This window comes from Uranotaenia lowii, chromosome 2 (assembly GCF_029784155.1).
Source record: "Uranotaenia lowii strain MFRU-FL chromosome 2, ASM2978415v1, whole genome shotgun sequence".
Classification (NCBI taxonomy): Eukaryota; Metazoa; Arthropoda; class Insecta; order Diptera; family Culicidae; genus Uranotaenia; species Uranotaenia lowii.
The window spans coordinates 250,959,129-250,973,650 of NC_073692.1; the positions used below are offsets into that span (position 1 = coordinate 250,959,129).

General features: G+C 40.0%; 1 protein-coding gene across 1 annotated transcript; it reads left to right on the top strand.

Annotated features, from left to right (window-relative positions):
* The first annotated feature begins 4,333 nt into the window (after nucleotides 1-4,333).
* LOC129742508 (uncharacterized protein K02A2.6-like) lies at nucleotides 4,334-8,449 on the top strand. Its single transcript, XM_055734409.1, has one exon. It carries the CDS (start codon nucleotides 4,334-4,336, stop codon nucleotides 8,447-8,449), a length of 4,116 nt encoding a protein of 1,371 aa, XP_055590384.1.
* Nucleotides 8,450-14,522: the final 6,073 nt, after the last annotated feature.

Sequence of the window (14,522 nt, forward strand, 5' to 3'; positions counted from 1 at the left end):
ATTGGGATTGGGCCTGCTAAAAAGAATAAAGCTTGCTCTTTACTCTTACACAGATTTCCATAAGAATGACAGCTAATCGGAGTGAAGGCTATTGCTCTCTCTCTTTAACACATGAGAAATCGTATACCAGGTTTGCGAGTGCGCCCATCGCCTATCAGATGCGAAAATAAGGTTGTATACTGTTTACCGAAAGTACCATTTACAGGAATACCATTTACCGGAATGTAATTCCTTTTCAGAATAACCAAGCATTTCAGAGATATTCAATGCCTTAAAACCCTTTTCTGCGCACTGGTTCGCTCTAATTTAGAGTACTGCTCAATCGTTTGGAATCCCTATTATAACAACTCAATTGAACGTATCGAGAAGATCCAACGCAAATTTTTACGCTTCGCTCTCCGCAACTTACCTTGGAACGATCCCATCAACGTTCCTGCATATGAAGACAGATGCAATCTTATAGGACTTGATACTCTGTCTTCAGGTCGAGCTTTCTTAGATGCATCCTTCACATCCGACATCATTCTCGGTAATGTTGATTGTCCTCAAATTTTAGAAAGTTTAAATTTTAATTTAAGGCCCAGAAACCTTCGTTCTCAATCTTTCCTGGTCCTTCCACGAGCTTCTACTAATTACGGTCAAAATGCACCACTTGCTAGAAAATCTAGAACGTTCAATCGCGTATCGTCAGCTTTTGATTTTCATTTATCCCGAAACACATTAAAACGTAAATTTCGCAGAAAGCTTTTGAAATTTAGGCTTATCTATACTTAAATGCAGGGTTACTGAAAATCGCTTCGTTTACTTCAAAATTTCAAATCGTTACCAATGCAACCACAGTAACGACGCTGTTTAGCATTTATCCACGAACGATTTAAAACATGCAACAGAAGAACGCCGTCTTAGTGAACTATGTACGATGATTTTTCGTTCTGTTTCTGTTGCCTACCCGCATACTAAAAAACTATATTACAAATAGTCAATACGATACATCCACGGTTCCAGAAAAAGTTATTGTTTCTGTAAACGTAGCTATAATTTAAACTTTACTTCGACAACGATAAGAAAATAAAACGAACGTTCATGTGAATAGTGATGGTATCTGGATAGGTGAATGAATTGTTTAACGATTTACTTCAATTTGATCAATAATCATTAAACTGTTCTCGAACCATAACGCTTAGCGTTCATGTCATGTGTCAAACTCACGTCAAAAATTACCGAAATGCGGGTCAGAGATGCCAGATGGTTTGAAAAAAGAAAACTCAGCCCAGATTCATGAAAATATCTTTAAATTTATTTATCGAATCAATTATTGATTTTTTCATACGCGGAAAAAATAAAAGCAGTTGCATTGTACAAAGAAAAAAGTTGGTCTGATTTAATCACCGTACAGTAAGCAGTTATCAAATTTTGTTTCATCAGTTTTTAAAGTCTTTGAGAGAGTTTTACATTGGACAGATTAACAATAAGTTTTAGTAAACTGAGCATGCCTCATCTTTTGAAAAAATATTCGAGTTAAAAGGAATCATACTGGCAGCAAACATTCCAACTGCTGCACTTGTTACAAATATTAGGCTATTACTTCTGTTAGAGTAAGTTCACTGGTGTTGGGAAAAAAGTGGTAGAAATTTTGACATTTTGAAAATTTTACCATGCAAAAATATTTTCAAGATCTTTGGGCGTTGTATTTTTTAACAGCAATGTTTCTTTTTCAGCCGTGTGTGATAGAAATATTGCTATTTTTGCATCACAGCATGCGAAACTACAACACGTGTTGTTAAAAACTTGAAGGCCACAGATTTTGAAAATGTTTTGCATGGCAAAATTTTCAAAATGTGCTAAAAGTGACAAAATTTCTACCACTTTTTCCCAACACCAGTGAACTTGCTCTTAGGAATAGAGCTTGTAGTTTGTTGTTTTTGTTACTGTTTTCGCCAGTAATCGTTTTTTTAAAGATGTTTGTGAGAATTATGGTTATTTTTTAATGTAGGCTAGCAAGCATGCAAACAGGCGATAAAATCATCGATTTTGCGTACATATTTTTGTTTATGAATGAATAAATTTATTTTAATATATACGCAACATTTAATTAATTTGATTTATTAAATTAAACGTTGAAAATTTTCTAAATTTTTTAAGTTCAGTGTACCTGGCATCCCTGGTCGTTTTTGACCGTTGTTTGTTGTTTGCCGAAAATTTGCAAAGTTCGCTGCGTCTTTTTACGTTCTCCGGGGTAAAAGATGTTTTTCTTCGAAATTATTCGCCGGATTCTGTTACGGAACCCCAGTGGTATGGCTAGAGACGCCGTTCCGGATCGAGCGGGGCTGATTCAATTGCTGCTACTGCACCGGGTGTTGAAATTTCTACCCCATTGTTTCCTTTGGATCCGGACATTGTGCTTTTCAGGTAGGTGAAAATTTGTGTATTCCACTTGATGCTTCATTGGAGTAGTTTTTTAAATGAATTCAAGTAGGTACTGATAAGTAATCATTTAACTTTATTTTTATTTCAGCGCCTGAAGTTCACCTGAAAAAAATGTGCAGCATAGCGGTTTTCGTACAGCAGAAAGTGATAGGAAAATAATATCCTAATCTCATCCTGTTAATATTGCGAATAAGTGCAGGATGTCCGGTAGGAAGTACGGCAGCCATTGGTGTTAACAGAACCCCGGTATAATTAGGTAGTTTTCTGGTTACGATAAAACGTCCGTCAGCTCGATCGCTCGCCTGGGATTTCTGCAGAGCAGAGATAGCGGTCTGAATTTAAAAAAAAAACGATTATGTGAAAAATCAATTAATAGAAAAGCAATAAAATGAAATTTTTGATGACATAAAGACATGAACCAGAGTATTGATAAACCTCATGATGACTGTCTGTGGTAGTGTTTTATGAATTACTTCCATAAAGGTCCCCTAACAGTAATAAATAGTTTGAGTTCCGTAACAAGCCTTAAACACCATCAAATATACAGTAATCCTAGTACAAACGGTTCGTATAATCTTCATTTCGATTACTAGAACAGTTTTCAAAACGTCCGATGAACGGTTTGATAAATCGTCGAAAAATGTATGCACATATTTATTCCAGAAACAGTTCAACAACCTGAAAACGTTGTTCATAAGCGTTTTATAAACCATACCCTAACTGTTCCTAGAAGAGTGTCTCCATATAGAGGTTTTAATAGTTTTAAACAGTAACATAACTTAACGCCATATTCAACAGACCGTCGTTTTGGAATTCAAGATAAGTGCAATGTTTTTTATGGTTTCAGATATCATTTTCTAAACGTTTTTTTACGCTGTTTCTAATCGTTTTATAACTACTACAGGAGCAGTTATGTTACAATATTTTCGTATTCGGGTAGGGTTCCTTGTTGATTTTCTCCTCCAGATTTTCAGTCATTGTTTACGCCAGCAATCATTCACTTCGCAACAGAATCAATTCGTTAGCAAGTTGATTCGGCGCGAGTTGTTGAAGATGTTGTTGATTCATGCCCAGACTTAGACCCTTAAGGAAGAATGCTACTAGGCGGACAATTCCCGAGACTAAGACCCATACAATTGACACAACTTGAGAGGAAAATGAGCCAATATTGGTCTAGATTTAGTTTTTGGGCACCTCTTGTGTTCCTAGAACTGAATCATTTTGCTTCATGAAGCATTCGTGGTGAAGCATGATCGTCAGCGAGTCGAGACGGCGCCGAATGATACGACGCCGTCTTCGCGCAATGTTTTCATCAAGAGCGAATGATGATTGTTTGATGGTTACCGACAGCGATGCCACATTTAAATCTGTATTTTCGAGCCAAAAAATCTTTTTTATTTGTATAAAATCTCAAAAATCTGTATTGAAATCTGTATCAAAAATATCCATTCCGGGTACTTACGCTGAAGTACGGTGACAATTTTTATAATGCATAGCGCATTTATTTGGACTACGCTGCTCATTAATGCGGGCTACTATTTGTGCGACATATCAAACCATTGTTTAACATGATATATTGTATACGTAAACCGTTTTTTGGTTTAACTTTGTCCGATTTATTGTAACTGTTGTATTTGAACCACCCTGTTATGTTACTTCTTACTACCCTATGATTTCTATGTAAATAAACAGTCATTATTAGATACTCGACAACACCACATGTCTTTGTAAACATGGTGTCAAAAGTGGGCATTTTTTCGATTTAATGTCTCAGTAACGGGTTAAAGTCGCGATTTAATCGTAGTACGTTTAGTTCGGTAACAGTATCCGTAATAAAAATCGCGACGCGAAGCGGAATCGGGAAGATTTTAACCGAGAAAATTTACGGCACAAACCTAACCTTAAAATGGCCAACATACCAGTTCCAGTACCGCTGAAGTTGGGCGGTGACGACGGAGAGGCGATAAAAATATTCCGGCTGCAGTGGAAATACTACGCCTTAGCCACGGAGGTAGCGAAAAAGGCGGCGAATCAGCAAGTCGCGACCCTGATGGCGGTCATGGGAATAGAAGGTGTGATGCTAGTTGAGGAATTGCAACTGACGGAGGAGGAGCTTGCGTTGCCGGATGAAATTTTATCTCGGATCGAGCAGCATTTGAGACCACAACGTGACCGACGGATGGAGCGTGCCGAGTTCAATGCGATGTGCCAGGAGGAAGAAGAAAAAATAGAAGATTTTGTGAAACGGCTTAAAAAGAAGGCGACCAGCTGTGGGTACACCGCGGCTCAGCAGGAAGATCTGCTTAAAGATCGAGTGATAGCTGGTGTGCGAGACCATCAGACGAGAAAGGAGCTACTCAAGGCTGGTGATATTCCGGTGGATGACATGGTGAAAAAAGTCAAGGAGCATCAACAAATCGAAGAGCTGGCACGAAAATACGAACGAATGTCAGTCACGAAGGATTCTGCCAGGGAAACTTTCAAGTTGACAGCTACAATGAAATTTGTAAACAAGTGTAAGTACTGCGGCGGAAAACACCCGAAAGATAAAAAAAAATGCCCAGCGTTCGGAAGTAAATGCCGCGCATGTGGGAAGCTGAACCACTACAAAGCAGTTTGTCGTGCGAATCGTGTGAGGAATGGACCCAGGAACAAAAACATCCGACAAATGGAAGATAGCTCTGGAAGTGCGGAAAGTTCAGATGACGAGGAAGAATGTGAGTACGTGGACATTGCCAAGGTTGACGGTGAACAAATGAAGGACGCTGGAAAAATTATGGTGCAGCTAAGAGTAGTGAATTGCACTGGAGCACCAAAGCCTCTGGACATACAAGTCGATACAGGAGCCAGAGTGAACGTGCTTTGCTATAGAGATCTGATGCGGATGTCACCAAATGCGAAGATTTTTTCCACGAAAATCAAATTGAGGTGTTACTCGGGAAAAATAATAGCGCCGAAAGGAAAAGTGAACTTGGACGTTGAGTTAAAAGATGGCTCCAAGTCACTAACTTTTGTGATTGTCAAGAAAACAAGACCACCGTTGCTGTCGTCACAATCGGCAATCGACCTTGGAATCATCAAAGTACAGGATATATACAATGTGACCGCTTTGCATCAGAGCTGTGATGGGATCCTCCGTAAGTACCATGACGTTTTTGAAGGTGACGGTGTATTCCATGGGAAATTCAAAATTGAAATTGATGATTCCATTACAGCGGTCCAACAAAAAGCACGACGCATTCCTCTCGCATATCTCCCGGAGTTGAAAACCAAGATAGAGGATTTAGAGAAAAGAGGAATAGTTGAACCGGTCAACAGACACATGGAGTGGCTGAGCAATCTCGTGCTAGTTAAGAAAGGCGACAAATTACGGCTGTGCCTGGATCCGGCGGAACTAAACCAGGCTATAAAACGTATGAATCATCAGATCCCGACGATAGAGGAGCTGCTTCCGGAGTTTGCTAAAGCGAAAGTGTTCACGGTACTCGACGCAAAAAACGGATTTTGGCATTTGGATCTAGATGAACGGAGCTCGGATTTGACGGCCTTCTGGACACCAATGGGTGTGTATCGTTGGAAGAGGATGCCATTTGGGATTTCATGCGCTCCTGAAGTTTTTCAAAAGGCACAACAACAGATTATTACCGGGCTTAGAGGCGTACGTTGTTTAGCAGATGACGTAGTAGTTTTCGGTTGTGGTGACACAATGGAGGCAGCCATGCTCGACCACAATCGAAATTTGGAAGCAGTATTTCTACGATGCAGAGAAAGAGGACTCAAGCTGAACAGAGCAAAAGCAAAGGTGGCGTTATCGTCGGTGCCATTTTTCGGACATATTTTGACGGACAAAGGAGTTAAACCAGATCCGGGCAAAATATCTGCTGTTTTGGACATTCAACCTCCAGGAAATAAGAAAGAGCTGTTGACTTTTTTGGGACTAGTCACCTACCTGGGGCGATTTCTTCCGAGGTTGTCTGAAGTTAGTGCTCCACTTCGAAGGCTCACCCGTGACACAGCAGAGTTCGAATGGAATCAAGAGGCGGCAGATTGTTTTCGATTAATTAAGCGGTTGGTGACAGAGGCACCCATATTGCGCTATTACGATCCAACTGAACCGCTAGTTATTCAATGCGACGCAAGCATGCTGGGAGTTGGATGTGTTTTACTTCAACTAGGCAGACCGGTGGCATACGCCTCACGAACTCTGAGCAAGACGGAAAGAAATTATGCTCCTATTGAACGGGAATGCTTGGCAATTGTGTTCGCGTGCAAGAGATTTGATCAATATGTGGCAGGAAGGTTTGCAGTCGTAGAGTCCGATCACAAACCTTTAGAGGACATTTTCAAGAAGCCAATAACAGATGCACCGCTACGTCTTCAAAAAATGAGAATGACGCTACAACGTTACGACATATCAGTTCGGTACCGAAAAGGTAGTGAAATGCATATAGCAGATTTGCTATCAAGAACGGCCATACCCAGCGAAAGGACCCAACAAAGCGACAAAGTGGAAGCGGCATTTCAAGAAATTGCTGAAGTCAATGTTGTTGAGTTTATCAGCGTTTCGGATGAACGATTTGGAGAGATAGCGACTGAAACCAGAAAGGACCGAACTTTGTATACACTATTGCAATTGCTAATCGACGGATGGCCAGAAAATAAAGCTGATTTGGAAGATGAGATGTACGTTTACTGGGCAATAAGATACGATCTTTCAACGTGTCAAGGAGTTATTTTCAAGAGTGGCAGAGTGCTAGTGCCAAAAAGTCTACGAAAGAAGCTGCTAGATAATTTACACATGGCGCATCTAGGTATTGACTATACGCTTCGTGCAGCACGAGAGTCATTCTTCTGGCCAGGGATGACCGATCAGATTACAAATTATGTCCGAAACTGTGAAGTTTGTATGGAGTTTAGCAGTAATCAGTGCAAACCTCCCATGACCACGCACCCTATACCAGAGTACCCATTTCAGCGAGTAAATATTGACCTGGGCGAAATAAAGACTGGCAACAAGAAGTTAACTATAATGGTTACAGCTGATAGTTTCTCAGACTTTGTCGAAGTAGATTTCTTAAGCGACTCTAAAACCAATACGATTGTGAAAATCTGCAAACGTAATTTTGCACGACATGGAAGTCCGGAGGTAGTGGTCACAGATAACGGACCACAGTTCGACAACGTAGAATGGAGGGAATTTGCACGAGAATGGGATTTTATGCCAGTAACGTCATCTCCGTATCACGCCCAGGGAAATGGAAAAGCAGAATCTTCAATAAAGGCTATGAAGCAGCTGTACAAAAAGTGCGTTAAAAGTGGAGCTGACTTTTGGAGAGCTCTACAGCAGCATCGTAATACTCCGAATGCTGTAGGATCCAGTCCGAACCAAAGACTGTTTTGCAGAACTACTCGAAGCACCGTACCAATCATCGCGAACCGACTGAAGCCGCCCAAGTCACAGGATGTAGAGGAAAGTATTCGACACAAGAGAGCTATTACCAAAATGAGTTACGACAAAAGAGCAAAGAAGCTGCCAGAGTTACAAGTTGGAGCAAAAGTGCTGGTTCAACGTAGACCGGATCTTCACTCAACGTGGGAGAAAGCAGTTCTGTTGCGGCGACTCGAGGATCAGTCATGCGAAGTTGAAATGAGCGATGGCGCGATATACCGTAGAAGTGCGGTTCACGTGAAACCCGGCAAACGAAACGAACAAACATCTGAAGTGGTGAAGCCAGTGCGACAGGAGGAGGCTGAACGTTTACATCCGATGTGTATTACGAAGGAGTCAGTAGAGCAGAACAGCGAAGATGATCGAGAGTTGCCTAATCCAGAGAAGCAGCGTGTTTATGGCACTATCAACGCAACTGGGGATAAAACGACACTGCCACGACAGGATCAACGTTTTTCTTCAAGCGTTGACCAGAGCGGCTCAACTGACGAGAAGGGTTTTCCGGAGATTCCTGCAGAGCGACCTAGAAGAGAAGTGAAAAAACCATCAAGATTTTCAGATTTTGTCATGTAAAATTTTTCTTTTTCATATAATTATTGTTATTACTTTTTCGAAAAGGGAAGATGTTGTATTTGAACCACCCTGTTATGTTACTTCTTACTACCCTATGATTTCTATGTAAATAAACAGTCATTATTAGATACTCGACAACACCACATGTCTTTGTAAACAGTAACGAATAAGGCTGATGTCATGCTGAAACAACTAGCAACGCAACGCAACGCAACGTTCCAATAAGATTGCGTTGCATTGCATTGGTATGTCATGCTGGCGCGACCTGTCACTTTGAAATTCCCTACAAATCATCACTTCTCTACATCTGATAATGCTTTGAATCGTCTCCTTTCTTTCCGGAGCCATCAAAAACTCATCAAATCACGACCCGGATTGCAAGAATGCCGAAATTTGAACCGACAAAATTCCTTGTTTTTTTGCCGGAACTAAGAATTCATGAAAATTTTCTCGCCGATTAAGATAGTTTTTAGTTTATTATCACAAGTTCGGACAGATCTTCGTACTATTGTGCTTAAAACCCGAAATCACTGCTTCAAATCGAGAAAAAACAATGTTCCTATTGGATTTCCTACTAGTCGCGCTACTAAACACATTGGCACCAGATTGGTCGCGCTACTCAAAGCGACCAGTATGACAGGTCTGCGCGATTTCCATGGAGATCAAATGAGAGCTGGTTAGTCGTGTGAACGTTGCGTTGTAGGTCGCGTTGCTAGTTGCTTCAGCATGACATCAGCCTAAGATACATGTCCGCTACGTATGAAAAGTAAAGGCGCCCGCACAATAGCACGTCGGACGTCGCGTCGCATCAGCTGTCAACGCTGTCGTTGAACGCTGACGCGACGCACTGGGAATTTTTTGCAGCACAATACAGCGTCCACTGAAAAGGCTTTCCAGAATTTTGGAGACAAAACTCGGGGTGCCTAACATTACAAAACACAGAAAAATGATTATTTTTGAATATATGTATGTCAAAATTTGACAAAAAGCATAAAAAAGGAATATTCAAAACCCTGCTGACGCGCTGGAATTTTGATTTATTTCAAAACAAAAACGTCGACGCTGGAGAACGCTGCTGTTTAGAACAAGTTTAGCGTTTTAGTACAATGCTGTCACTGACGCGGCGCACCATTGTGGCTCAAACGGAAAACGGTATCCCCAAAATGAAATGTCAACGCGACGCGACGTCTGACGTGCTATTGTGCGGGCGCCTTAAGGTTACGCAAAGTTTTAGGTCGATATATTCCGTTATATTAACGAACTGTGTCCTTCTGGGGTTGAACAATCAGTTGGGATTTGAAAATTGTATCAATAGTCTTTACCAATAAAAGATACATTTGCTATAATGCAATGACCAATTTCGGTATATGACTCTTAAACGCAGGTTTTAAAACTTTCTTCAACCCTTTGCTTGTTGTATTGCATTGTAACGGTTCCGAACTCTAATCTGGAAGTTTTTCCTTATTTGCAAACGTGAAAATTGATGGATGATTGAATCATCAAGGCAGATGATTATTGATTGAATCGAAGTATAATCAAAATATCTTGAAAAATCTCGGATTTTCTGAAAATCTGTATGAAATCTGTATAAATTTCCAAATATCTGTAATCTGTATATACAGATTCTGTGTTTGAAAAATTCCAAAAAATCTGTATACTTACAGAAAAATCTGTATATGTGGTAACGCTGGTTACCGATAGTAACTCAGAAAATAACTGATCACTAGAGATGGGAAAAAAACTAAACTAGGGTAGAGGCCCCTAAGACAACGGCTTAAGAGCAAACGCACCAACACGGGAGTATACGCGGCCCGATTTTGCTCATTTCAGCGGACCGATTTTGGTATACACACTCTTTTGCGCACCGGGCGGAAGCATATTTTTAAATTTTGCAGAACACCGAGAAATTTTTTGCAGAAAATCTTAAATTAAATTTATACTGATCGAGTAAATTGATAGAGTCAATAGTTTTTTCGCTTTAATTTCGATTATTATCATTATTATTAATAACTATTATAATGCATGGTGATTGATGGCGGTTATTCGACGGGTCGACTGCAATCCGTTACATGACGTCAAAGTTGACATGCTGGTTGAACATGCCATACAGCAGCAACAGGTCCAAGCAGCTTCGAGCGACCAGCAACCGAGTCCGGTGGCGGATGCAGCAAGAACTTCTGGACAGTAACAGCCGGAATCATCCGAAAGTCAGCGGAACTTGCGCGAAATATGCCAGCTGCTGTGAAGTTCCACCATTAAGCAGGAGCCGCCGCTGGTCCCAAGACTTCGGCCTCAGTGAGTCGGAACCGTTTGCCCTGGTGCAGCGCAGCGGTCAAACCTATCTGCTAAAGATACTGCTTATAGAACTAGCAACAGTTTTAGCGAATTGACGACCGATAAGTGCAATACGTTACTCATACGGTCTCTGTCAGAAACAGATAAAGTGTGGAACGACTAAATACCGGATTGTGAATCTTCGCCACCCGGGTTAGATTATTCGAATCGTATCTATTCTAAAAAAAAGAAACACTTCGAGTCAAGCTACATTTTAACATGTAATCAACAATAAAAATTTTATATCAATTTTTTGATTATTTATTCATACGATAACACACCATTTTTATTCTAAAAGTTTTCGTCTATAAATTGAAGCTTTTTTCTCTTGACACTTCTATTTGTAATTTATTGCTGCAGCTAACGTAGTGCCAATGCTGGGAGGTTTCCGTGTTATTGAATCTGGAAAAAAGGAAGAATGAATAGGTGTTTTGCTTTGCTTTTGTCAATAGAATTTACATTTTTGTTAAAAACAACAGCGTAGCGGGCGGATAAAGCTCGAAGGCTAACTCCCATGAATGAGACCGCGGTGCCAGCTGAGTCGGTGGAAGTCTTTTCGACTTTCATCCTCAAATACATCACCGCTTCCGGTGGTAGTTGTTTGGTCAGCGAACGTTTCCTGAAAAAGAACAATGCCGTCATTTTTAGTTGAAAATAGACAAGAAACATGCTTACCCAGCTCCTTTTTTGTCCGATATGACTAGCTGCGGTTTCTAAGCCTGTGTTGAAGTTGGTCACTGTTTCGTGTCATTGGCCTTAACCGGAAGAAAGCCACCATCAAATATCCACTCCAGCAAATTGCGGCTTTTTTTCATGAGCGTGTCCAGGTAGGGGAGTTTCTACCAGCCGTTTGCGTTTGAACGGCAAACATTGGGAGGCGGATGAAGGCAAAACGAGCCCGACTGTTCGAAGGTGTCGTTCGACTCTTGGAGCATGGGTTCTTTGCAGTACTTGTCGCCGGGAACTCTTGGTGCACCGGGGAGCACTGTGTGAGCTGACGGATCGTTTAACAGTACAGTGCTTGGTGGTCATGCTGCTGCAGTGATGGGAAATTTTTCACTTTTCTCTTCTCGACGATGAGCTGCTGCTGCTGTCGTCGTTCTCGACCGAGGCACCACGCGGAAGCGGGGGAAGCTTGGGCGGGCCAAGTTCGATCGGTAGAGAAGCATTGTTGCCCTCAATGCACCGGTCCGTCGCCCGACGATTCAAAATTGTAAAATTGATCCGTGGCAAACTGAACTAAACTGAATGTCAACAAATTCTACACGCTGAACGTAGTTTGTTAACTCAGCATTAAAAGGTAGATTTTTTTCAGTGCATGTTTGCTCTCGCCCCTTTCTTGTGAGCAAATTTGGTGATTTTGTCGGTCCCGACGGCAACGGCCCTATTTTACTTACCATGATACTAACCCCCGGTGCGGTATCAAAGTGATTAAACTCGTGAGCATTTTCACTTTGCTCGCGATTGCTGCGGATGCCCTAAGGAAGCTTTTTTCATTAGTTCAATAGAATTGCCTTCCATGTTGGTTTAAAACTGTCATTCATTCATTGACCTATATTTTTAATATTGTGTTATGAAATTATGCAGGAAATAGATCAATCCATTACGTACTTTTGAGTCAATTTATGATTTATTTTTCTCATTCAAGTTCCTCCATTGTCGTACCAGGTCCCTAATTCCGTCGTACAAGGAGACCGGAATTGTCTCAATTTATTCCACCCTCTTAAGAAATACATTTAAAATTTTGCGGTTGCGGTTCATGCAATTAGCATCAGCTTACATCGAACGGATCAACCGCGCAGGATAACAGCAGAAGTTCTCTCGAGTAGCCAGTCGCAATAAGCTATGAAACTAGGATAGCTTTATTCTAAACAGGTTTACCATTGCTTGGCTAATGCATCTGCACGCAGCAAAGTATTATACCTTTTATTCAATTCTACCGAAATTGTCTCAAACTATTCCTCCCTAATGAGGGATAGATTTGAAATTTTGCGGTTGCGGTTCATACAAATGCGATTATTTACTTCGCACGGATCAACCGCGCAGGATAACTGCAAAGTTCGAATAAGATCTAAGTCGCAATAAAATGGACTTGCCAAGAAATCCCAAGGTAGCGTTATTGTACCTAGGTACCATTGCTTGGCTAAGGCAATTGCAGGCAGCACAATATTAGACCTTAAAAATTGAATCCACCCTGCAAGTGTTTTTTATACCAACACACTCTCCAACGGACAGGGCTGCCATGAGCCAGGTTTTGTCTATAAAATAATTTTTTTTAACGATCATCCAGATATTTTTCACAAATAACTTTGCACAAATTTACACAGAAACCGCACATATTTAAAGAACATCAACATTTTTAAAAGAGCTATATGTTTTTCTACATAATAATGACACTGAATAGTAAGAGATTGGAGAAGAGGCAGAATCACTCATGCGTTTTGTCAACATTTGTATTCTTATTCATGTGGGAACCCTGGCGAAGGATATCGAAACAAAGCAACGCGTGAAATGCATATTAGACTGGTTCAGCTCATCTGTTCGAGTTTTTTTTACGAGCGATAAAAGTTTTTGCAAGAAAGTTTTTTTTCTCGGAAATTCACGCTCCGTTATTCTAACATTGTGTTGTTGACATTTTGTTTTGTTGTTGCAAAATAAATCTAGCTGATTTAGCTAAATTTAGCTAATGCAAGTTTTTGGGTTCAAATTTTTGGGAGTTGACGTACAGTAATTCAACTAAAATTAGATTTTTCGACAATTTTCATTCAAACTGTAATATGTCAAAAACGACGACCACATTTTGTTGAAAATTCACAGAGAATTTACAAAAATGAAACAAACATGAGTCAAGTTTCAAAAAATTATATGGGAGGAATCCGAATATGAGCGGGTTCGATTTTGTAGAATTTTGAACGAATTTATGTACAAAAAATCTACCGAATTAGATTTTTTTTGACACTTGTTTTGAGATCCAAACCAGAGACTCATGTATTCTGGTCAGTAGTTAGAATAGTTATAGATTCCCATTCAGAGAATCTCTGAAAACTGGAGAAGTTTTAGTTTTAGTTTTCAAAGATCTCTCAGTGACCATTCTGTAGAGCAAAGCGTTTGGTCGTATGTGAGATACTGCAGTTTTAATAAAAGAAGTTCAAAAAGTCTAATTTTCATAGAATTGATACATCACAAGTGTCAAATACTTAAGAAAATGTTTAATGTCATCAGATAATAGAATGAAAAACAATCAAATCTTAAAATATAAAATTCTGAAGAAACAATGTCATTGGAGTTGAACGTTAGATATGTGTAAAGTTGGAGATATTCTTGCGTGCACCCCAACTTCTGTTAAATTATGCACGGTACTGTTAGTAAATAGTTTGCAAAACATCAACCACTAAGCTAGATCATTTAAAACCACGCATTATAAGCAATGCTGAATACATTCGAGTAATTTATAATTATAAATAGACTTTTTGCACTTATCTCCCTGCGCATTAAGTCCCTAGCTTCAATGAGGTCAAAATAATCAAAATTACTTTTAAATCAATTTGTTCATTCTCTATGAGTCCAACTGTGGTCAGCAAAAAATAGTAAAAATGGACCGGTCTAATTCCAATTATTGCAAAACGGTTTCCTATTCTTGTCGCAAAATTACGACGAATTATGGGGGCAGAGCGATTCGATTTCAATCGAAAATTGATAAATTTATACCAATCAAACTAATTTGAAATAATTTTTCTAA

Bases quoted from the DNA above. Each gene is read 5' to 3' on its own strand.
- LOC129742508 (XM_055734409.1), top strand. From the start codon at position 4,334: ATGGCCAACATACCAGTTCCAGTACCGCTGAAGTTGGGCGGTGACGAC.